Source organism: Chionomys nivalis, chromosome 7 (genome assembly GCF_950005125.1).
Source record: "Chionomys nivalis chromosome 7, mChiNiv1.1, whole genome shotgun sequence".
NCBI lineage: Eukaryota > Metazoa > Chordata > Mammalia > Rodentia > Cricetidae > Chionomys > Chionomys nivalis.
The window spans coordinates 66,174,072-66,199,798 of NC_080092.1; the positions used below are offsets into that span (position 1 = coordinate 66,174,072).

General features: G+C 39.9%; 1 protein-coding gene across 7 annotated transcripts in view; it reads left to right on the forward strand.

Moving 5' to 3' along the window:
* Positions 1-25,727, forward strand: part of Bcas3 (BCAS3 microtubule associated cell migration factor) — a 486,981-nt gene that overhangs the window by 130,599 nt on the left and 330,655 nt on the right. For all 7 annotated transcript variants that reach the window (XM_057774686.1, XM_057774690.1, XM_057774688.1 and 4 more), the window contains exons 12-14: positions 934-1,104; positions 7,138-7,231; positions 23,855-23,988. In XM_057774686.1, coding sequence (XP_057630669.1) covers positions 934-1,104; positions 7,138-7,231; positions 23,855-23,988 — 399 coding nt within the window. The remainder of the gene's footprint in view (positions 1-933; positions 1,105-7,137; positions 7,232-23,854; positions 23,989-25,727) is intronic.

The window sequence follows — 25,727 nt, forward strand, 5'->3', positions numbered from 1 at the left end:
TCTCCCTGAGCTGTAGCCCCCACCCTAATTTCTATTAATGTGTACCAGGACAGTCTGTTGAGATGTATGAATGAGGAAAAATATACGCAGTAGCTTTACTCTCTTGCTTTGAGTGGAATAGTGTACATATACACTGGATTACTTCTCACAGACGAGAAAGAGACCTGTTAGCTGCATTTCCTATTGGATGTCATTTGTGCGCTACTTACTATGGAGTTAGAAAGCGATTCCCATCGTTATTCTTAGTGTACAGTCTTTTATAATAGCAGAAGTATATTTTAGAGTTATAATCTTTTTCCACTTAGATATTCTGTCAGTGTGTCAATCTTTATCTTGATGAAATGAATATAAAATTTGAAATATAATATTTTAAAATAGTGTCACATGGCCAGCTCCTTTCATGTTATGTCATATGCTAAAATATGTAAATTAAGGCGATCAATAAAAGAAATGTTATAATAAATATATGATTTATATATAAATTTAGCAGCTCTGTGCTTGTAATTAGTATCACTGACGTGGTGCATCAACCATGACATTTCCTGGAACTCATGCTGATTTTTCTTTTTTTTTTTTTTTTTTTTTTTTTTTAAAAACTTGGTTTATTTATTTATTTATTATGTACACAGTGTTCAGCCTCCATGCCTGCAGGCCAGAAGAGGGCACCAGACCCCATTACAGATGGTTGTGAGCCACCATGTGGTTGCTGGGAATTGAACTCAAGACCTCTGGAAGAGCAGTCAGTGCTCTTAACCTCTGAGCCATCTCTCCAGCCCCCATCATGCTGATTTTTCTATATGAGTTTCAAGATCACGTTGAACAGCAGATTGAAAATCTGTGGAGCTTATCGCTATATACATATATCAGATGTTGTAAGAGAAATGGATTCGAGTGCATGCTCCTGTTCAGACTTCCCATTTTGTTGTCATGTAGACACTGAAGAGCGGCCTGACGATGGTTGGGAAGGTGGTGACGCAGCTGACAGGCACACTGCCCTCGGGGGTGACAGAAGATGATGTTGCCGTCCACAGCAACTCCAGGCGGAGCCCCCTGGTGCCGGGCATCATCACAGTCATAGACACCGAGACAGTTGGCGAGGGCCAGGTAAGAGCTCCGTGTGAACTGCAGAGCTGGGGCCCGGGTTAGAGTCACCCCAAAGAGATGGATAGGACTCGTTTCAGGTCAGATTTTTTTCACCCATTCTAGGAAAGCAAGGGACATTTTCACCTTGTTAGTTCAATCATCATTAATACTTAAAACCTAAAGAAACTCTCTCTCTCTCAGAGCATGTGTTTTGAACACACCTATTTGTGCTCTCGTGTTCACTCTGTTTCTTGGTATGATGCCGTGTTATAATCGACACCCCGAGATTAATATATTTCTCCTAAGGACATGAAAGACAGGGAAGCCGTTGAGGAACTGGCGTATGTGGGGGAAATAAAATAATCAGCACTGGTTATGCATGATATAACTTGGTGTATTATATGAAATTCTATAACATTTTTCTTATTTTAGCTTCTGGAAGACAAGGTTTCACTGTTGCCCAGCTATCAGAGGTCATTCTCCTTCCTTGGTGTTCTGAGTGCTGGAGCCACAGCAAGAGCACAGGCCCCGCCAACACATTCCCTTTCAAACAGTAAAAAACAGGAACAAAAACAAAAAGCAAAACACATGGAAATTTGAAATTACAAACCAGAAAACATACATGACAGTAATATGGGGAGTCCCCTGTGTCTCCAGACAGGAAGTTCTGTCTAGTTAAAACCATTGGGAAGGGTGGGCCAACAAAGCACACAGGAGAATTGGCCTTTTATCTTATGTTCTTGGTAAAGTGTTTTTAGCAAAACTTCATCTACTTATACCCTCTTTAGTCAGGTATGAAATTTCTTTCATGTTATAGCCTTTAAAATATGTTTATAAAAGGACATAATTTTCAAATCTTGTTACTTAAGTTTGTCATTATAACATATATAATCTAAAATGTTTGAAAAGTGGTAGGCTTATGAAACTTACTGTTAATATAGAATATGTATTCATTTTTTTTTATTCAGAAAAAAAAGGCTTAAAAAATTTAAGAGTCTGAAGTACTGTCCTGTTCTGTTGAGGAATTGGTGTTCACTATATATGGGTCAGCAACTTGATTAAAAAGTCCATTTCACAGCTCCTGTGTGTTATTTCCTGTAGAAGGGTCTAAAGGCACTTTGAGAAAGAGTATACTCCGGTGCAATTCACACTAACATTCTTTGAAATTCTGTGCTGTTAAATTTGGTTGTGTTTTACTTAAAATTTAAGTAATAACAATTTTCTGTTTCTTCCTTTTTAAGTTTCAGGTTAACCCAATATATTATACGATTTTGCTTTTAAAGTATGTGCTAGCATGGTTTTCTCTTGACTGTTAGGATGGTGGTGGAGAACATACATTACCTGATGTGGGTAGCCACGTACACGTATCCTGGATGTGTTGCCTCTAGTTGCAGCTACCCAGGATTTAAACCCTGGATTTCAGAGGCCAGCCTGGAAAACAGTTAAGGGAGGTGGGAATTATGGAAGGGGGGGGGGTTTGGTTTGTGGATTTACAAAAGTTTATCTTTCCTTGGTGAGCAAATCAAAGAAGCCTGTCAAGACTTACCTATGAATAATTGATTTTTCCCACTGTTTGGGAAACCTCACAGTTTTGCCATTTATTCATTTTTAAATTCTAAGATAGGAAAGAGACAGGTGTTCAGAAAATAAGTAAGCACTAAGCCAGTATAAAGTGTATTTTTCAAAGGAACCAGAGTTCTGTAGTATAATACTGCCTCTTTCGTTTTCACCGTCTGTTTTCTGTAAGACACCTCTGCTCAGACAGTTTGGAGAACCAGGCTGTGTTGCACTGCACCGCAGAGCATTAAAGGGAGTGTCTGTCGCCTCGGAAACTCGTCAGCCCTAGCTTGTCCCATGTCCCTGCCATGCTCCTCCTTCCTGTGTACATCTAAGGGTTATACGTTGTCTTCTGTGATTTAAATCCACCGAGACTCTAATATAGTTTCACATTCATTCTGGCAGCATATAAAATCTGATTCACCGTCTTTCTGTTGCTGTATTGATTAATTTGATTTTATGGTGATGGGATCATTGCATGGTAACTGCATTAAGGAGGAATGGATTTAATTGACTTTGTGTCCATTTTCATCTTTGTTACTTTCATGTTTTATTTAAAAGCATTTCTTGACTGGAGAAGTTAAGTGGTATGATTTGCCTTTTACACATTTATGTAATCGAAGTTAGCAATGTGGCAAAACCAATAAGTGAAATAAAATACTTCAGAATGGTGGCCTAAATGTTAGCCAAGTTTTGCTGCGGACCAGGTATTCTTATACACCTTGTCTTAATTAAAGTTTGTTGTATTGTTTAGTATAGTTATTGGTGCAAATTATGGCTTCACTCTGCTTAGATAAGTGTCCATCTCCTACCTTAGGAGGATTATCACGGCTCATGATGGTTTTAGGTGTCTGAAGCTTTAGGCACGCGGTGGAACAGCACAGAGAACCCTTCCCTGCATGTGTAGTTGTTTGACTTTGTTCATTTTCAAAGAGAGCAGTCATGGGCGGTGGTGGTGCACGCCTTTAATCCCAGCACTCGGGAGGCAGAGGCAGGCGGATCTCTGTGAGTTCGTGACCAGCCTGGTCTACAAGAGCTAGTTCCAGGACAGGCTCCAAAACCACAGAGAAACCCTGTCTCGAAAAACCAAAAAAAAAAAAAAAAAAAAAAGAATACAAGAGAGCAGTCATGGTACTTCATGTCATTCCCTTGAGTTTCCTGGAAGCAGTACAGGTTTTAGTATTTCTATTGAATCGTGTCAATAGTACTAATCACTCCAGTGTCCAATGACAGTGGACAGAAGTATCTCACAAAAAATAACATGCATAACTCACTATAAGTTATGTAAGTTAAAACTGCATATATTCAAGTTTGTGAATATATTCCATATTTGCATCTATTAATTTTGAAATAATCCATTCCCATCCCTCAACCCCAGCTACATCTCATTCCCTTTGTTTGTATGTGAAGGGTGTGTGATATTTGTTTTTATAATTTTTTTGAAACAGTTTACTTTGTAACTCTTTGACTTTTAACTTTCTTTATAGACCATATTGGCCTCATAAACAGAGACTGCCTGTCTCTGCCTCCCAAGTGTTAGAATGAACGTGTGCCCCTGTGGCCGACTGTTGATATATACTTCTCCACACTTGTGTGGTTTTGAAAATGTCACGTAAATGGAATCGGATGTTGATGGTTTTTAATGTTTATCTCTAGAGCCATCATTTCGTTAGATTATTTTCACTTATTTCTACCTGAATATAGAGTCAGGAGATTCTCTGTGAGAGATTCTGCCTTGTACTCTCCTACTGGCAGATCCCCAGATACTCTGTATATTCTGTGACATTGTCAGATTGGCAGGAAAAGTGCAGGGGCGCTGTCCAGTAAGTGGCATTCTGAGGTGCAGTTCATTTTCTGGCACTTAGAAGTATACAAAGATGTTGTCAACATAGGCCAGAAGCCTTTCAAATGATGCTGTGCTCACTGGCACTTGCATCTGCAATCCTTAAAAATGGGGAAGTGAAGGAGAGAAACATTATTTGAAGAAACGACAGCCAGTTGTAGTGGCATAGTCCTTAATCCCATGCCTCTCAAAGGAGAAGCAGGAGGCAGGTCTTAGCCCAGATCGATTGGCTGTGAGCCTGGATTACACAGCGAGACTTTCGTCTATAAACACAGAACAAACTACAGAAATTATCCATGAAATAGAAAGCAAACACACACACACACACACACACACACCCCTTTGTTTTATTTTTAATTTTTGTAGGACTTTTAAAAAGAACATATTGGTCAGTTTTTGAGTTGATAGTACACAAGTGTAGTATCTTTTTGGAGAAAATGTGCATTTGAAAAGGGGCTCACATTTTACAATAATTCATTCAACATTGACAAACAGAGGATATTGATTTAGATATCACAGTCTACTCAGAGACGCCCTAAGAAATTACTAGAAATAGTAACGTCCAAACCTTCCTGCCTTAGCCTCCTGAGTCACCCTCGCTAAAGCTATATTTTTAAACATAAAAGATGATGTAGCAAATAGTTCTGATTTATTGAAATATATAGCATTCTTAAGGCCAACAATATCTGAATTACTTTTATAAATAGAATCAAATTCAAAGGCATCTAGAAAGATTAACTTGAAAGCCAACATTTTTATGAAAGCACTTTATGTAAACAATGGCATTAGAATACTTATATTCAGCCATTATATGGAGAGCTTTGTGTCTGTCTGTCCTTCCTGCACCTTCATGCACATCCATGCATGCTTGTTGTGTCATTCCTGTGGGTTCAGAAGGCAGGCTATCGACGTCAGTTCTTTTCTGCCAAGCCTTCTTAACGGCCCAGTACATGCTTGCTTTGCACAGCCAGAATATACAAACGTAGAAGATTCCTAAATATTTGTCAGTAAATAGTGGATTTGTAAATAAATCACAGGGCAATCAAATAAAAAAAAGTATTTCAAACTTGATAAAGATAATGTACTTAAATTTAAGGTATAATATGGAACAAAATGTAGAAATTTCAGTGCTTATTTGGAGAAGGAGGTGTTCTAAACTTGAAAAATAACACAAAGTAGTGGTGGTGCACACCTTTAATCCCAGCATTCGGGAGGCAGAGACAGGGGGATCTCTGTGAGTTCGAGGCCAGCCTGGTTGGTCTACAGAATGAGTTCCAGGACAGGCTTTAAAGATATAGAGAAACCCTGTCCTGAAAAGCCAAAATAGATAGATAGATAGATAGATAGATAGATAGATAGATAGATAGATAGATAGATAGATAGATAGATGTAACACAAGGAAGAGTACTGTTTAAAAAATGAAGGGATGCTGTGCTGGGTGGTGTGGTCACATGCCTTAAATCCCGGCACTTGTGAGACAGAGACAGACAGATCTCTGTGAGTTCAAGGCCCTCTTGGTCTACAAAGCAACTTCAGAACAACTAGAATTGTTACACCAAGAAACCCTGTCTCAAAAATCCAAAAACAAACAAACAAAGCAAACAAAAAACTAAGCAAACAAAAATGCCCCCACCCAGAAATGAAGGAGGAAATAATTATCTGAACATAAATGAGAAAAAATAATTTTAGAAAATCACAGAAAATAAATAAATAAGATAAAACAATTATTCATAGGCTGAATTAGAGGTCTGCCCAGAGAAGGATGACAAGAAACTTAGAGACAACAATTGAAGACATTTCATAAAACAGCTTATTAAGGCATTTTATTTATTATGTAAAATCAGTTAACTGTGAAGATGAAAGCAGTGGCCTTTGTGACATGTGAATTGAGTCCAAGTGGACCTGTCTTGTCCTTAAGCAATAGTGTATTCTTTTTAGTGCCTTCTAGGCTTAGAAGTGACTGTATCTCTCAGGGCAGGAGTTACTTTGGCGACTGCTTTGAGCATCTGTAGGACATGACCAGCATTCTTATAGACTAGGCTCTTGCTTTGCCTCCAGGCTGGCCAGGAATCTTGCCTCATCTTCCGATGTTCCTATAACATGCTAGAACAGTATTTTCAAAGTGTCCCCTTTTCTCTCTATAAAATTATATCACAACTCATCATCCAAGATTGCTAAGCTGGTACAGGTGTCTGCTGCCAAGCCTGATGACCCAAGTCTGATCCCTGAGATCAGCTGATAGAAAAGAGCTGCTTTCGGCAAGCTGTCCTCCGGCCCGCGCTTGTGTGAACACAGAATAATATAATAAAATATGAAAAATGTCAAACAGAAAACAAATTGCTATGTGTTATTCTCCATTATTATTTGGTTTATTTGTTGTATTTTCAATCATAGACCTCTTTTTAATAATTGGGGAAACATTGATTTTTTTTTTCCAGCAAAGTCTCTCTATACTTATGTTAAATGGCTATTTTTAGAGATTATGCATCCATTGTGAGGTGAGGGGTGTATCCAGATTGCTAAAGTTTTGTTCACTTGAATAAGAATAGCTTCAGTGCAGTGCGAGCATCTCCTTGAGGAAGATTGAGGAGTGTGTGGTGTGGCCTCCAAGCCATTAGTGACTAAAGTTAACCTTCTTCCTTTCTTTTCCAAAGGTGCTTGTGAGTGAGGATTCAGACAGCGATGGCATTGTGGCCCACTTCCCTGCCCACGAGAAGCCAGTGTGCTGTATGGCTTTTAATACTAGTGGTAAGTTGTTTTTTTTTAAATCCATTTGTTTTATGAGTTTTCTAGCTAATATAATCAGAAATGGAAAATGTGTGATTGGACTGGGGTTGGAGAGATAGCCCACCAGTTAAAATCCCTTGCTACGCTTGTAGAGGCCTGATCAAATTCTGCTGCCAGCACCCATATAGTGGCTCATCTGCTGCCTGTAGCTCAAGCCCCAGGGGATCTGACACCGTCTTCAGGCCTCTGTATGAACAGATACAAACCACACAGAGACACATGGAGCTTGTCTATCATAAGTAATAATCGGACCAGTGATCTGTGAATGGCTAAGTTTACAGTTCGTTGCACCTTGTCCCACTCAGAACTCCATTTTAATCGTCTGAAAGCTGCTGTTTGCAGCGCTGCAGTGAGGTAAGCATTGCTCCTGAAGTCACGTTCATCTCTGCCTTATCGTCATTCCCCAGCAACAGTGTTGCAGGCGAGAAGCACCAGAGACACATGTTCTTTGTAACACCTTTTATTTTTCCACATGAAATTGTGAAAACTTTTTGTTTTTTCTTTCTCTCCTTCTCTTCGGTTTTTCCTTTCTGGTTGCTCTGCTACATCGTGTAATGATGACTAATAAACTTTTATTAAGAAAATATTGGCCTCTGATCTAGAACAGCAGCCTTATAGTCACCCGTTGTAGGACCAGTTCTCAAGCAAGAACCATCCAGTTCTCACTATAACGGTAAACAGAATGAGTGCCAGTTTCTTGGCTTGCATTCTGTGCTGGGTATTATTGATACTGGTGGAAATAAGTGAAATCTAAAATACGTGATCTCTAAATAAAAGATGAAACTGGTGCTTGTTTCAGCGCTGATTTGGTCTTTGTAAATTTATAGATTCGGATCCTGCTCATTTGGGTGATGCATCTGAGAGTCTTAGCATTTTTGTCTTATTTTTCACAAATGACCGTATCGGTTGGATTGATGAGAAAATCTGGGTTTTTTTCCCATTTAAAATAAAGAATGTTAACTAGGCAGTCATATTGAGCACTCGATTAATCTTTTTTCTGATATTCTAATTAGTCATTTTTGATGAAGAGAGATTTTTATTATAATGGTTGATCAGTAAGTAAGATTGATTTAATTAAGGCAGACAAATATCTATTGAAATTCGCTGTATGTCGGAGGAATTAAGTTAAAATTGGAGACATGCTTGGAAATTTGTTTGCTTGTGTCCCTCTGCTTTGGGTAACCAGCATGACTCATTGTAATTCTGTCTGTTGTGTCCACTTTCCTTTGGATTATTGTGTATTTCACATCACCCCTGAGCAGTTCCGATGGGGGAAGCTACCTGTTCTGGATGTGAAGTTGCTTTGTACAAAGAACATACTACATGGTGTAAAGATACCTAATCACCCCCATCACTGTCTGCAGTGAGCTTTCTGTGGTTTCGTTTTGAAGCCTGCATCTTTCCCTTTGCTATTTGACTTGCATATATGATAATCTTAAAACAGAAGTATTATGTTTACTTCTCTGTGTTCCTAGAGCATTGTGTTTATAAGAATGATATAATTTATTTGGAGACGATCACTTGTTTAGATATTTCTTTCCTTTGTGTGCTTGCAGTTTCCTTCCAACCCTGGATGTGCCGGCATCCAATCCATCTTTGTGTCTAGTGCCTAGCAAGTATCTCAGCGTATTGGCATCCTTACGGAAGAAATTATTTTAACTCGTCCCAGTTTTAGATTCATGGCTCTGTAATTTATTCTCTGCCCTGGAAATAAAAGAGACTGGTCAATATAAAATTTAGGGCTTTTTTTTTTTTTTTTTTTTTTTTTTTTTGAGGTCTTAGACTCGACCAGGGACAGGCACTGCTAGGCAATGCTGTCCCTGAACTGTGTACTCAGCCGTTTTTTTTCTTCTTTCCTCATTTTTCTTTTGATATTTGACCAAAGCTCCCTTGAGCTGCTTTGTAATTTATTCACTTTGATAAGGTTCGTGTGTCTAGAGCTTCCTTACACTGGTTGCCTATAATTTCATAATAGCCGTCTGTGGGACTTGTTAGTATCATTGAAAATACTTCACGAAGTAGCTGCTGGCCCAGATGGGCTGATTGTTCTGAGTCAATGCTCCCCTGAAGTATTTGTTCAGATGTGTATTTTTTTATGTTTGCTTTTATTACATAATTATCTGACTATTGAATATTGTTGGAAATTACTACATAGTACACACACACATACAATCCTACAATCAGTGTTTGTTCTTGTCTTTGTGGTGCTGAGGATTGTAACGAGGGCCTCCCAGGTGCTCAGCAGGTGACCTGCTGTTAAGATCAACTCTGGCTGTTTACTTTTTAAAAATATTTTTTTAAATTATTTTGCCCTTTTTTGCCTTTTAAGGAGCATTATTCTAATTAATTGATCCCTTAGCTTTTCTATTTTTTGAGAAGGGTTTTTAGTACTAAGCTATTTAAAGATGCCTGTCAAAATACTGAATTATTATTATAAAGGTCATCTCAATACTCTCTTTGGCTAATGCCTCCTTACACTGACCTGTCAGGACTTGGTGAAGCAACAGTTTCTATAAGCACAATCTCCAGTTAAAGTGTGTTCTTCACAAAGAAGGTAAAGTAAACCATATGTCGGAAGGATGGGATGCTGGTTGAAATATAAAAATTAGTCTAGCTGGGTGTTGGTGGCACATGCCTTTCACCCCAGCATTCCAGAGAAAGGGGCAGCGGATCTCTGTGTGTTCAGTGCTGGCCTGCTGTGCATGGCTAGTTCTAGGACAGGCTCCAGAGCTACACAGAGAAACACCGTCACAAAAAAACAGGGTCGTCATAATTTTGGTGATGTCAGTTCTTAAAAAGAAAATCAGTTCTTAGTGTTGATTACAAAGGTGATTAGCTAGGAAATAGCAACTCTGTTGCTTATATAGAAATAAGTGCTAGCTGAGGAGTGGGCAGAGGAATGCAGGGGTGTGTAGTAAACACCTCGGAACACTGGACACAAAGTTATTCCCCATTGTGTGGGAACTTTGTTTTTGTCTGTTTGCCATTTTGGTAGGGTTTTAGAAATGTTTTCTGTGTGTAGAATGTTGATTTAGGTAGTGTTTTTATAATGAAGCCTTGTTCCCTTTAAACAGTGTTATGTTGTAGTTGGTAGACAGATAATAAAATGTATGAGTGTGATTGTCTTTCCTGCATGTATGTCATGTGCATACAGTGCCCATGGTGGTCAGACGAAGGCATCAGGTCCTCTAGAACTGGAGTTGCAGACAAATATGAGCTGCATTTGGGTCCTGGAACATGACCCTGAGTCCTGTACAAGAACCTACAAGTGCTGCGTCTCTCCAGCCCTGACAGAGGTGGATGCGGCTGCCGACATTTGATCTGAGACCATTACTGTTGGTTCCAGATCCTTACCCTGTTGTCAATGCTACTGTCGCTTAATGAGGAGCAGAGGATGGAAAACACTCAGTGGTCTGTGATGTGGAAAACATCCAAATGTTGTTGATTTGGAAATCTTGCCTGTTTTGTTTTTTTTTTTTCAATTTTAAAGCAAGTCTTAATTAGGAGCTGATCAGTTTCTTTGAAGAGTCATCAGGCTAGCCATAGCTTCCTCTAGTCAGCGTCCGTCATCAGGTGACCTCCTTCCTTCTCTGTCATATGTAGCCCAGGCTGGCTCCTATCCTTACCCTGGGGTGGTGGGACATAGGCTTGGTTTACCATTCCTAGATTTCATTAGTGTTTTGTCTGACTTCTCTGTGCTGCCTGTTACCTCTTGGATTTAGGTGTGCATGTTGACACATTGTGTGTTCTTGGCAGTTAAGTGCACAGATATATAAATAGGTAGTTCCTTCTCCTCCATATAAAGTGTTTAGGGAAGATGAAATGCTTCTTGCTTCTTTCCATTTGAATTCTCCCCTACCAATACCCTACTGAGCTGCCTTTGATAATATAGAATGAGATTTTTTTTTCTCTACTGGCAAAATTATATTGTTAGGTACTGAGTTGTATAATTTGAGCGAATCTTCACACAATATGTATTTTTGGTTTTTAAATCGACTCATTTGGTATATTTAATTATTTTTTATTTCAATTTATTGGTTTTTATTTGAACTGTAGAATATGGACCCTTTACTAAATAGACTGGTTTTCCATTACCCAAACACGCTTCTACATTTATTTATTTATTTATTTATTTATTTATTTATTTATTTATTTATTGGGTTTTTTGAGACAGGGTTTCTCTGTAGCTTTGGAGCCTGTCCTGAAACTAGCTCTTGTAGACCAGGCTGGTCTCGAACTCACAGAGATTTGCCTGCCTCTGCCTCCCAAGTGCTGGGATTAAAGGCGTGTGCCACCACCACCCGGCTTCTACATTTATTTATATGAAGGAATTTTACGTATACCAGCCCCCTAATGCCCTGGCATTTCCAGGGGCTATGTAATAGATGACAGTTAGCCATAATGCTTGCAGTATTGTTTTGAAGGTTATGGAGGTTTCTCAAAAGAAACAATTAGGACATTTAAAGAAGTTGGTGTTGTTTTGTTTCTAAAGCTGGCCCTTCGCTTGCCAGCCTGCTTGTCTGAATTGATATCATACTCAAGGATAGTGTATTAAGAATTTGTTCTAGTCTTCTTCTTTAAAAAGAGACATGGGGGCTGGAGAGATGGTCAGTGGTTAAGAGCACTGACTGCTCTTCCAGAGGATCCGGGTTCAATTCCCAGCACCCACATAGCAGCTCATAACTGTCTGAAGATCTAGTTCCAGGGGACCTGACACCTTCACACCAATGCACACAAAATTAAATAAAATCTAAAGAAAAAAAAAGAAAAAGAGACATAGTCTTAGATGGTAGTTGTATGAAAACGTCTGGTGAGAGTCAGAACAAGCCATGCCTCGGGCCATCTCCTGGGCAATGCTAAAAATACTGAAAACTGTGCGTGATGTGGTGCCACCACCGTGTGGATTAGCGACAAAAGTAGCTGGCTGGCGGGGGTGACTGGTGGTGACTCTGCGGGACCTTTCGGATTCGAAGTGAAGGGATGCCAGTAAACTGACTTGTGAAACTTGTTGAGCAGCTGTGTTCAGTTTGTTTTTTAATTTCACATTCCCACACTTGTTTATTAGCTGTGACTCTGAGTCCTGAATCAAAACAAATATTTTAATGGTTCTATTTATGATTTGTTTAGAAATGCCTTGCAGAGACCTTTGTGAGTTCAATATGGGTGGTATATGTCTGTTGCTTTCAATTATTTAGGTACAAAATGAGTAACATTTTTTAGAGAAGTTTCGTGTGAAAGCAATACTTTTCAGACCAGTTTTTGATTTGTAGCACAGTTGAGCAAGAAATTGAGTCCCCACATTGCCATTCTCTCCATAAGATCACACTCTCCTGCTGTCCATCTGTATCACGGGGAGCATTTCTAGGACAGAGCTTGGCCCTTCTTCCTGTCATCACTTACCCTCCAGTCTAGATTATGGTCCACTCATTTGTAGCACAAATTCTAATTGGGCTTAATAATAAAATCCCAGAGTCAGATATCCGGGTAAATGCTGAAAGATGAGAGAGTATAAGAATCAGCCACTAGAGAGACTTCTTATCTCTACCAAATCCTCAGTCCCAAGGGAGCTGAGCTCCTGTTTTTTTTTTCTCCTGTATTACACTCTTCTCTCTGCCCACCCTATCACTTCCTGTTTCCTCCTCCCTCACCTCTATTAAAGGTGCGTGTTTCCCAAGTGCTGGGATTAAGGCGTGTGCCACCACTGCCTGGCTTCTATGGTTGACTAGTGGCTAGCTCTGCACTCTGATCTCCAGGCAAGGTTTATTTGTTAGGGCAAAACAAAATATTACCATACTCATTTTCACTAAATTTAGAACTTTTAAGACATTGCTTTTTAAAAAATGTGTTTATTTTATTTTATATATATGGGTGTTTTGTCAGTGTGTGTGTGAATATATGTATATATACACACATCATGTATCACTGGTACTCACCAAGGCCAGATTAGGGCATCAGGGCCCCTAGAACTGTTATTAGGGACAGGTATAGGCCATACTGTGGCTTCTGGAACCCTAACTCTGTTCCTCTTAAAGAACAGCAAGTTCCCATAACCATTGAGCCATTCAAAAGTCTTCTCTCCTCTTTCAATCAGTAAACAAAGGGATAAAATTGCAATAAAAAATAGTATCTTTACACATAGCATCTTTACACATAGTGTCTATACTCAGAGTGTCTTTACACATAGTGTCTGTACTCAGAGTGTCTTTACACATAGTGTCTGTACTCAGAGTGTCTTTACACATAGTATCATTTTTACACATAGAATCTTTGCACATAGTATCTTTACACACAAATATCTGTTGCTTCTTTTCTTACTTTTACTTGCTCGCCCCCTTCATCTTAGTATTTTAGTTTTTATCACCAGTCAGAATTTTTCTTTATGCATTCTCCTTAGAAGTCACCTTTTATTTTGTCTCTAGGCATTAGTTCACACCAAACCATTGCATTTATTAATTCCATTAGGTTCTTTTTCATGATTATGAAAATCTCTAGCAGTGCCAAGGTAGAATATTTTTCAATGTCATTATTCATGTGTTGAATAAAATTATTCATTTCTAAATTATTCCTTGAATAGTAAATATTTCTCTCTCTAAATTGTTTGGGTGGTGCATGCTGGCATGTACATATTATAAAGATAATTAAAATTGAAGTTTATAATAAATATGAATATAAGTATCTTATGGAAACTACCTTTTATTTGATGAATAAAAACAGTAGGTGAGTATGTTCCATGTCATATTGCCTTAGATATGAAAAGAGATGTATTCTTTATTACATTGGGAATTAGAAATGAAAGAAAGAATTCCTCAGCTCAGTGCAGTAGCCCAGACACTTGTGGAACAGACATCCTGTTTTGTATCCAGTAAATAATTGATTGGCTTTGTAGAGGCGTCACTTCTGCCAGCTGAGCTGCTGGGAGCCATGGAGTGCAGCACATCTACATTTGAAACAATTACCCCTCCTTGGCAGGGAAATTGCTTTTCCACCCATTAATAAGAGGAAAATGAATGTCGAGGCTCTAGTAAAGCAGATTAAATGTGCAGTCTTTGGATGGTTGGCTGCATCTCTAACAGCAGAGAAAGGGCTGTATATTGAGAGGAGACGGTCGTTTGGGGTTAATTGTTAAAGAGGGTTAAATTGAATTTTTTTTTCCACAGTAGCTATTCCCATTGATCATTGCAAGGTGCCAGGAAACACCCTGCCTTCATTTTTCCTGACATCTGTAAAGACTCTCGGATCATTTTTGTTTTTTAAGATATTGTTTTACTCTATCTGCTATGGTACTGCTGTGGAGCTTAATCTGTAGCCTAAGCTGACCTCAAAGTCATGATTGAAAAGATGATTCTTTTATATAATTTATTCCTTGGTGATCTCACATATGCACATATTATGTCTTCTTGCTTCAGTCTCCCAGCTGCTAGGATTATAGTCGCAGGTCTCCAGGCTGGCTGCATCATAGTTCCTAGAGGATGATGACGATGAGGATTTTCACCCGCACTCGGGTCAGCACCGGTAGACGTCGGTGCTTTGCCATTGCAGAGGCGGCCTGGAGAGGATTCACGCGCACTGCCTCTGCAGCCGTGTCGCCTGGCTAGCCATCACCAGTTTATCTCAGAGTGATGTGCCGCACTCATGTCCTGTTCCAGTTGTCAGACTGTCGTGTGGGAGTCTGGGGAAATTTAGTCGGAATTAGACTTAGTGAGTACTTTGAGAAGAAAAAAGTAGTATTTTTGTGCTAATGACATTTTAAGTAATAAGATTAAACACACATATATACTGTTATTCCAAATATATTTTCATAAGAGAGAGTTCCCAAAAAGCATAAAAGAATGTTGGCCCTGTGCAAGGTATATTGCAAGCCCAGATTTCTGATAACGAGCGACACTCCTGTCCATCCATACTGATTGAGCTGATATGAGATAACACTGAATTAGTAGCAGTGTCCATGCATGCGTGAGATAGTGTATAGAATTTGAAGGTGCGGGTTGATGGCTCAGTCAATGAAATATTTGCCACACAAGTATGAAGAACTGAGTTTGGATCTCCAGAACTCACCTAGATAAAGGCGAGTGTGGCAATGTGTATCTGTTATCCTACCACTTGGAAGGCAGACACGAGAGAATCCCTTGGGATTATTAGGTAGCTAGTCTGGTAGAACTGATTAACTCCAGATTCAGTGAGACATCATGTCTCAAAAAATAAAAGGAGGAACTGAGTGAGGCATCCAATCTCTCTCTCTCCCTCTTTCTTTTTCTTTCTCTCTCTCCCCCCTTTCCCCCTTCTCCCTCTCTCCTTCCCTCTCTCTGCCCCCACCCACACAGAGTGATCAATATCTACACCTGTAATAATGAGGTGCTTGCAACATACATTATTGAATTTGAAGAGGAGGTATGATGAGCACCCAAATACATACATTCAGAAAAAGCCAAGTTTATTTGAAGGTTCGCTTGTGAGTACAGCCTGCTGGTGTTAGCACTGCAGGGCCTTACGTATTTGGTCCTTTGCCTTGCTTCTGCTCTTCACTGAGGGCTTTCATCCTGGGGCTTGTCTCATTCAGATTGCTCTTTTTCTGGCCATACATTAACTATTAGCTGGGCACTAATTTAGCTGTAGTTGAGTGTAGTTTGTGTATGATTTTCCTTTGGATCAATGTTGTTCCTTACTCCTCATTGTGTTCCAGGGTCATGTGAGTGTACCACCCAGACTGGCCGCTGTCGAGCTCGAGGACCTAGTATTAGATGCCCTTAGTGACGGATGACAAAAACACTTTTCTCCTTAGACTTTATATATATATATATATATATATATATATATATATATATATATATATGTATGTATGTATATTCTATTGTTTGGATTTCCATGCTTATGTGTATTGGTCGTAATTAAGCATGTTGTTCCTTAGACTTTTCAAATATAAAACTTCTAGATATTGTTCCACTTGTTTTCCAACAAGATTCTTCTTTTTCTCCATCGTCCCATCCCATACTTCGCCCCCTGCCTCACCTCTCTCATCACAGTTCTGTGTTGTGGTAGTTTATGAACATTTTTATTCATTTTATTTCTTGATATGCTACTGTTATTTTTTTTCTGTCAGTACTTTTTTCTTTTGCTAATGGTTAAATGTTTTGAGAGTGGATGTTTATGCTAAAAGTTATCAACTCAAGCTGATTCTAATTTTAATGATCTCTGTCTCAAGGGTCCTAGTGTCTCTCTCTCCTCCTTTGTCTGCCTCTCTCCCGTCCTCTTTTCTCCTCCCCTTCCCACCCCTCCCCTTCTTCTCTCTATCTCCTTTCTCTCTGACAGGGTCTCACTAGGCAGCTCTGACCAGCCTGGTAGTTGTTATGTAGACCTTGTTATCCTTGAATTCACAAAGATCTATGCCTCTGCCTCTCAGATACTGGGATGGCCAGCATCATGTCTGCTGATAATAATTTTCTGTGGACTTTCAAAGAATATGAAATTAGTCAATCATGTAAAAGACAAATAAAGACCCAAACTACATCAATTCATAGTACACAAGAAAGGACTGTGTGGTTAAACAGAGACATATTGGAATGGATAGAATCTATTGAATTTTAGGAAAAATGGAAATTAATTCATTAGGGCAAGTATAATGTCCTTAGTGAATGTGGATGGTAAAACAGAATATTCTTTCATTCATTTATTTATTTATTTATTTTTGATTTTTCGAGACAGGGTTTCTCCGTAGCTTTTTTTGGTTCCCAAAACAGAATATTCTTTCATTTATTTATTTATTTATTTATTTATTTATTTATTTTTGATTTTTCGAGAAAGGGTTTCTCCGTAGCTTTTTTTGGTTCCTGTCCTGGAACTAGCTCTTGTAGACCAGGCTGGCCTCGAACTCACAGAGATCCGCCTGCCTCTGCCTCCCGAGTGCTGGGATTAAAGCTGTGCGCCACCACCGCCCGGCCTGATGTCAGCAGCTCATTGTTGCCTCTGTCCGACTCTAGTCCAGAGGGTCCAGTCCCTCCTGTGGACTCCAGGGCTACTGCACTCGGGTGCCTGTCCCCTAGACATGTACTTGAAATAATAAAATGTTTTAAACAAATAATGACAGAGATTAAAAAGAAAATTCTATTAAAAATTTGTTATGTAAATGTCTGTAGAATGGATCAAGATGCAAATTAAAGCCGGGAACCATCACAAAATACCCACCTAAGTGATTACAGTTTAAAGACATACAGTGGTTGAGATTGGTAAGCATGTGGGCAATGTAAGATGACTATCATTTTTAAAATGAATTTCAAAATTCACCTTGTTTTTACATCATCATCTCAGAGAAATACAACAACCACACGGAAAGTCGTGCTGAATACTGACTAAATAGCAGTTTAGGTGGCTGTGTTCAGAATATGGGAACCCTGAAGAATGGCTATAGAAATGGTAGCATCTCGTATTCTGTATTATAAGCAACTGAACAAATGCTGTTGTTCTTCCTGGTGAAGAGGACCTGAAAACCCCACGTGAGCCCCTAGACAGTCCTTTTGTCTCAGCAGGCGGTCTGGGGGTAGCGCTGGATGAGGGGCAGGGACAGGTGATAATTGTACATGTAGGGGTATGTCTCTGTGGTCTCTATCCTTTTTTTTAAATAATAACCGTGTTGATATATTAGACTCATCAAAATGAGAACATAAAACAAATATAATCATTGTATATAAATTGTACATTAATAAAACTTAAGAAATTCATTTTTTTCTGACATATAATAAAAATATACTTGAAAATTTGGAAAAATAACATTTATAAACATATACCTAAATATGATAAAATCATATTAAATTTCCTAAATGCTAACATAAGCCTATTGAAGATACTAATATTATAGTAATTATTTTTGGTGCTGAGATAGGCTCTTGTTTTATAGCTGAGGCTGGCCTGGATCTCTATCTTTTTTCATTAATTTTGTTTTGTTTTGTTTTTTGAGACAGGGCCTGACCTTTGTTGCCTGACTTGGAACTAGCTCTTGCAGACCAGGCTGGCCTTAAACTCACAGAGATCTACCCAAGTGTTGGGATTAAAGGCATGCGCCATCACTACCACCACCACCACCACCACCACCACCACCACCACCACCACCACCACCACCACCACCACCACCACCACCACCACCACCTGGCACGGCCTTGATCTCTTGATATTGCACCCTCAGCCTGAGTGTTGAGAGTAGGTTTGTGCAAGCATGCCCAGGTTCACAATGCTTATTGGTAAATCTTTTGGTCAATACCAGTTCTTGGGAGCCAGAGACAGGAGGATCTCTGTGAGTTCAAGACCAGTCTTGTCTACAGAGTGAGTTCCAGAACAGCTTGGCCCACACAGAGAAACCCTGTATTAGAAAACAAAACAAACAAAGAAACAAAAATCATGGGTGAGAGCCAGAGGAACTAATATAATCCTAGAAATTCCAGAGTTTAAGGTCAAAGAACGAGGGAATGAAATCAGAACTATTACATTTTATTCTCTAACTGCCAAAGAGGCAGGATCCTGGATCTGATTTAAAGAAAAAGTGATTCCGACTTTTCTGTGTGAAATGCATGTGTGTAATATCATCTATTTAACTTGAACTATGTTGGTTACAGATATAGACAACTCTAGGAAGGCGTCAAATCAATCATCTCTGTTTTACTTAGCTCTCTTTACTTCATTGTTTCTTACAGGATGTTTTGTAGTGTGTTTTATAAAGATTTATATTCTGGACTCCTAAATCGGAAGAATACATTGAGTTTGATTATCTGTTTCTTTAAAAAGCCTACGAAACATGCTTCTATACTTATCGAAGAAACTGATGCTTCAGGCCCATTGCAGAGAGCTTGCACAGTGTGAGGCACCCCCCCACCGATGAATGAATGAATTAATAAATAAAGCAAACCAAACTAACCAGGAAAAAATTTGACTCAGGGAGAGAAATCTCGAGTATGGGTTAGTTTAGAACTGGATACTGCCTGCGGGTAGTGACTGGTAGTGGTGCACGCCTTTAATTGCATCTCTGAGGAGGCAGAGGCAGGTGAGTCTCTGTGGTCTACAGAGCAAGGTTCACAACAGCCAAGGCTACACAGAGAGAGCATGCTGAGAAATGGCTGCTGTGTGCATGGGCCCTTGAGCTTTGAGAGCCTTGTTGTTATGTGCCTGTGTTCAATTAGTCGACTTTAATACACACCATGTTAGTAAAAGTTTTATGGAGTCTGAGCTGGTTAAAGATTTCTATCAATACTGAGATTGTATTTCTTTGCTTTTGTTTTTTTCCAAATTTGACTGTATACCATTGTAAGTTTGCAATTATGCAAGTATTGATCAGAAATAATATCTTGTAAGAATTAAAAATAAAATATAGACTTTTTAAACGACTGCTACAGTATGACTTCCGCAAAGACTTCTTTCTGACCCTGCTGTCTGTGCTGTGGCTCTTTTTGGAATAGAGTGTGAGTAACTCGTAATTTGTCTTTTGATTTCCGTGCATGTACATGATAAAGAACCACGCAATTAGATAGGTGTTATAAATAGGATATGTGAAAAAAGAAAAACCGTGTTTCCAAGATTTTATAGCCTCTGCTCAGTGCTGTTTTGCTAGTCTTTAATTTCACTCTTTGGTCTAACCAGCTGACGCCCAGTTGAAAAGACTTATGTTCTGATGAAGCCACAACAGCCCTAATGTTCATTCTGCAGCTACCTCAGATTCTGGAGAACACCGTGTACCATCAGCAGCTCCGTCCCCACCTCCATCACTAACGTTCAGCTATCAAACTTGAGGCTGAGAGTGAGGGAGAGGAAGCTTCCAGATAAACACACAGCAGCGCCTAAACAGCTAATCACTCTGGGCTTCCGCTTCCAGGCCCTATAATTAGAAGCCCGTCTTTTCCTTGTATTCCCAGATGACGCAAATGCTTTTTGTGGCTTGGCACCTCGTTTGGGGCGTGGGTTTAGTTTATGGCCAGGCCAGCGTCTGGTTTAGTCTTCTGATGCCGCATAAATAGTTCCGAAGCCACAGTCTACTCTGCATGACTTTTCCTTTTATGTATATGTGCTTTAAAACTTGTTTTCTAGAAGAGAGGAGCTTGCTGTTTCCTTTGCAGAATGTATGTGAAAGCGCAAATGGTAAATTAAAGAAAGCGCCTGACTCTGCAGACCTGCACTAGCTCTTCCTTTCCTCGTTGCCTTTTTACGCTTTTATAGTTGAAAAGTTTTGTGATTCATGTAAACTCATTTATGGGTTATGAAGCCAAATTTTCTTGGAGAAATGGAAGCGGATAGCATCTGAGATAGGCACGTATATGTATGTACAGGTCTTGACACATGTTAGACTGTTGCCCTACAGGTTGGAGTGGTTGACATAGGAACAGCTAGACAGATCAGTGTTGAGAAATGCTCATGTGTGATTGCCATTCATGTGTAGAACAGTAGTGGCCTTGATTTGGTTAGCTTTCCATTTAAATGCTCCTTTTGAGTAGAATGCTGTTTGGAAGAAAGTGTGTTGATGCTCATCTGTGTTGTGTGAGGGTATATTTAGTATAAATAATAAGGTCCTCTTTTTTTCTTCCATTACTGTGATGTTTCTTTGTTTTTCAGGTGCCCAAAACTTTTTTTTTTTTTTTTTTTTGGTGGAATGATAGGATCGGACGATAGCCGTTGAGTTATGCTTACTAAAACTTACTGTAACTGAGCCAAAAGCAGGAGAGAAAAAGCATGCCTTCGATAGAACACGTGGTTGTGACTAAGCATGGACACAGATAGCTTGAGTCACAGTGAGGAAGGAGTGGGGAGTGTGTCAGTGACCTCCTGCCATCACTGGGTGCTTGGTGGGAGAGAAGCTAATATGTGTATTAACCAATTATTATCCCTTATTAAATAGCTTAAAATAATTGGTTCTTTTCATCATCTAAAATGTATGTAGCCCAGAAAAATGGCATCTGAGACTCAGGGCGTCACTGAGAGCTACATTTAACCAAGGAAACTGCACACTCAGATGGACAGTATCCTCTGGTGTAGGTGAGGCCCTGACCTCGTGTGCTGCCCATTCATGCCCTTTCATTTCTACAAGGCAGTAAAACACTTGACACAGAAATGCAAAGGGACAGCCGCTGCAAGTCTGGTGCATGCAGGACATGCTCCGGAACAGTCAGTTTATATCCCAAGGGCCCTCAGAACCATAACTTAAAGCCAGCGGCTAAATAATTAAAAAGAAAGCTTTCTAACTTCTCTGGTAGGGAGACAGCATGATCGCGAGGGTGGTTTTCTTCTGTTGTACCATAGGTCTGCCGACCTCTGCGGTTTCCTCAGATATGGGAAACTCAGCTGCACAATTCGTGGGAGCTGGGAACTGTGCTTGCCATCATTTCTAGCAATTTACAAAATCATTCTAAAGAGCTGAGCTGTGGTGGTGTGCGCCTTTAATCCCAGCACTCCCGTGTCCTTACCTGAAATAATATGTGCTTTGGATAGGCAGAGGCAGATTAATCTCTGAGTTTGTGGGCTGCCTGGTCTAGGATAGCCAAGACAACAGAGAAACCCTGTCTCAAAACACTAATAGTAGTAGTAGTAGTGCGGAATCCAAAATAGAAAAAAAGAAGTATGTGTGTGTACATACATGAAGCCAAACATAGGGAAACAAGTGAAGAGACAAGCAGATTAATTCATTAACCCCACTGATAAATGTACTAAGTTAGAATGGAGTAAATGAAATAATTAAAGCCATTGTTTCGTAATCTGAAAAAGCAGCATGTGATAGGTTTATTCTTTACTCCTAGGCGGGAAGATCAGATTTCAGGTTCAAGTATCAATTAATATAGGACCTCTATACATGAAGGAATATTATTCAGAAAGAAGAACAACATCTTGATATTTGAAGTAACTAGGCACGGAAGCACACAGGTCACACATATGGAACCTACAGACCCCTGTCCAGTGATTGTCAGCACAGGGAGGTCTGGTGTGCTGTGACCATAGTGTAACTGCAGATGCCAGTACCATGCTGCTTGTTCAGGAAGTACATGTGAATCTTCACCGTGAGGAAAGGCTGAAAGATCAAGAGTGGATCCTGGTTTAATCATACAATATATGCCTGTGACTAACCACCCAGCCTTTCTCTGCCAGTTGTTCTGTGTTTACTTAAAGTAAGTTTAATTTTAGAAACTCACTCACCTCTGTGGGGACAGTAGCCTTGATTACTAATCTATTTTTTTCATGTTGGAGATTTAACCCAAAGCCTTATATGTGCGAAGCAGTAACTCTGTAGATATAGTTTAAATCCCCAAGCTATTACACACAAGAAACATGTTTACTAAACAATAACCTTTTGTACGTTCTTCCTTTGGCTGTGGAAAATGGATAAAATGTGTTATTTCAACAAATATCATGCCCGGGTAGAGATCACTTTTACATTATTAATTTTTTAGAATTACGTGTGTGTGTGTGAATGCAGGTGAGTGTGTGTGCATGTGTTTGTAGAGATCAGAGAACAATTTGTGGGAGTTGGGTCTTTCCTTCTATCTTGTGAGTCCCTGGTTCAAATTGGAGTTACCAGGTTTGGCAGCAAGAGCCTTGACCTGATAATCCTTTCTGCCTACTCTAATGTTTAGTTAGTTGGTTCGTTTAGTTTGGGTACAGGATCTCAGTTGTTGTTCAGGCTGGTCTTGATCTCTTGGGCACAAATGATCCCCTGCCCCCGTCTCTCACCTAGCCGGGAGGAGAAATGTGTAGCAATCTAACTGAGCAAAGACTGATTTTAAATGAGTGCATTCCATGAGGGTCCTAGTAATTTGATCTGTGTATGTTGGAACTTGATGGGGTGGTAAGTAAGCTCCGAGATTGCACCTCGTTTCACATCAGTTGTTCCTTTTTTTTTTTTTTTTTTTTTTGGTTTTTCGAGACAGGGTTTCTCTGTGGCTTTGGAGCCTGTCCTGGAACTGAACTAGCTCTGTAGACCAGGCTGGTCTTGAACTCACAGAGATCCGCCTGCCTCTGCCTCCCGAGTGCTGGGATTAAAGGCATGCGCCACCATCACCCGGCCAGTTGTTCCTTTTTTAAATTGTGAGTTTGGGTGCATGCGTCCATGCTTATGGAAGACAGGAAGACAACATCGGCGGCTATACTTGGGGATATTGTCCACCTCCTTTGAGACAGGGTCTCTTGTTGGCCTGAAGCTCATCACTTAGGCTAGCCCGACCAGTTTCAGGAATTCTCTGTTTCCATGTCTTCAGTGCTGTACCACCAGACCAGGCAATTTTACTTGAATTCCAGGGATTGAACTCAGCTCCTTATTCAGACAAAACAGCTTCCTTCCCAACCCTCATACATGTTCTGACAGTCACTGTGAACACTGTATGTTCTGTATGTAAAATTTTTTCCTCTGCTCACATAAAGACATCCTATTCCTTCTGCTTAGTGGTTGCACTCTGTTGGTATTGGTGTGACATTCATAGAAACAATGTGCTTTATTTTAAGCCTTTTATATCGTAACCTTATTTCCTTTTCTTTTTTCATAATACTTAATAATACGTGTTGTTCTGTAAGTATCTTAACCACATACATAATCATTTTTATTTTTATCCTTTGCTTTTTATCTTCCAGGAATGCTTTTAGTCACAACAGACACTCTTGGCCATGACTTTCATGTCTTCCAAATTCTGACTCATCCCTGGTCATCATCCCAAAGTGCTGTCCATCATCTGTATACTCTTCACAGGGGAGAAACCGAAGCCAAAGTAAGTTGTGTATTCTTCCTGAAGCGATTTCTCTGTGTAATATGGCATTCAAGATAATTGGAGATTCATATCAATTTGGAGATTAGTATTTATGAGAAAACAATATTCACTGTGCTAGAGTGAGTTCTAATAAATTAAAATACCCCATTTTGTCCTAATGCATACCTAAGAAAGTACCCACCTTGTTAAGAATGTTGTTGAGTACTGGAGAGATGGCTTAGCAGTTGAGGTCACTTGCTGTTCTTCCAGAGGATCCAAGATCAGATCCTAGAACCTGCATCAGGCAGCTCACACCTCCTGCATCATCAGGTAGCCCACACCTCCTGCATCATCAGGTAGCCCACACCTCCTGCATCATCAGGTAGCTCACACCTCCTGCATCAGGCAGCTCACACCTCCTGCATCATCAGGCAGCTCTCATCCTGCTGCATCAGGCCTCCTTCAGCCACAAGTCCAGAAAATCCAGGAGAACCATTGTTCTCTTCAAGTTTCTGTGGGCATGTGTACACATGTGATATTCACACACATACATACTAATAAATAGCAAAATTATCTTTTAAAAAGTACTGACTGGGCTGGAGTGATGACTCAGTGGTTAAGAGCAATGACTGTTCTTTCAGAGGTCTTGAGTTCAATTCCCAGCAACCACATGGTGGCTCACAATCGTCTATAATGGGATCTAATGGCCTCCTCTGGCCTACAGGCATACATGCAGACAACAGCACTCATAATTAAAAAGTATACACAAATCATTTTTTAAAAAGAAAACCTAGTTTTAAAAAAATAAGCATTGACAATTGAGTAGACATTTTGTCCTTCTTGCATTTTAACACTCTTTGTTACTACAAATGAACCCCACTTTTTTTTTTTTTTTTTTTTTTTTTTTGGTTTTTCGAGACAGGGTTTCTCTGTGGTTTTTGGAGCCTGTCCTGGAACTAGCTCTTGTAGACCAGGCTGGTCTCGAACTCACAGAGATTCGCCTGCCTCTGCCTCCCGAGTGCTGGGATTAAAGGCGTGCGCCACCACCGCCCGGCCTGAACCCCACTTTCAGTTGATCTCTGTTTCTGAGGACCTTCTGCTAGATTTTGTTTTGTTTTGTTTATGTCAGTTGACCATACTGTAAATAGGAACTTTTTTTGCTTGGTTTCCCTCCCTCCCTCCCTCCCTCCCTCCCTCCCTCCCTCCCTCCCTCCCTCCCTCCCTCCCTCCCTCCCTCCCTCCCTCTTTCTTTCTCCCTCCGAGCCCCCCTCCCTTCCTTTTCTAGACTGGTTTTATTTGTTTGTTTATTTATTTTAAGCTTTGGAACCTGTCCTGGAACTTGCTCTGTACATCAGGCTGGACTCAAACTCACAGAGATCCGCCTGTCTCTGCCTCCCAAGTGCTGGGATTAAAGGTGTGAGCCACCACCACCTGGCCATTTTGTTTGTTTGTTTGCTTTAAATATATTTTGAGACAGGGTCTCCCGTTGCCCAGGTTGGTTTTGAGTTCACTGTATAGCCAATGATAGCCTTGATCTCCCGGTCCTCTTACTTCCATCTCCTCAGTGTTTGGATTACAGTTGTCTGCCAGCACAGGAGGCAGAAGCCTAAACGTTAACATTTATGCATACAGCTATGCAAGCATGAATTTTCACGATACTTTCCTTTATAGGATTTATTGGTTACTTTATTATGTGCTAGATATGGAGCCTTACATCTATTGTCGTCATTATCATGGTCTTCATTTGTTTTTTCTCTCCT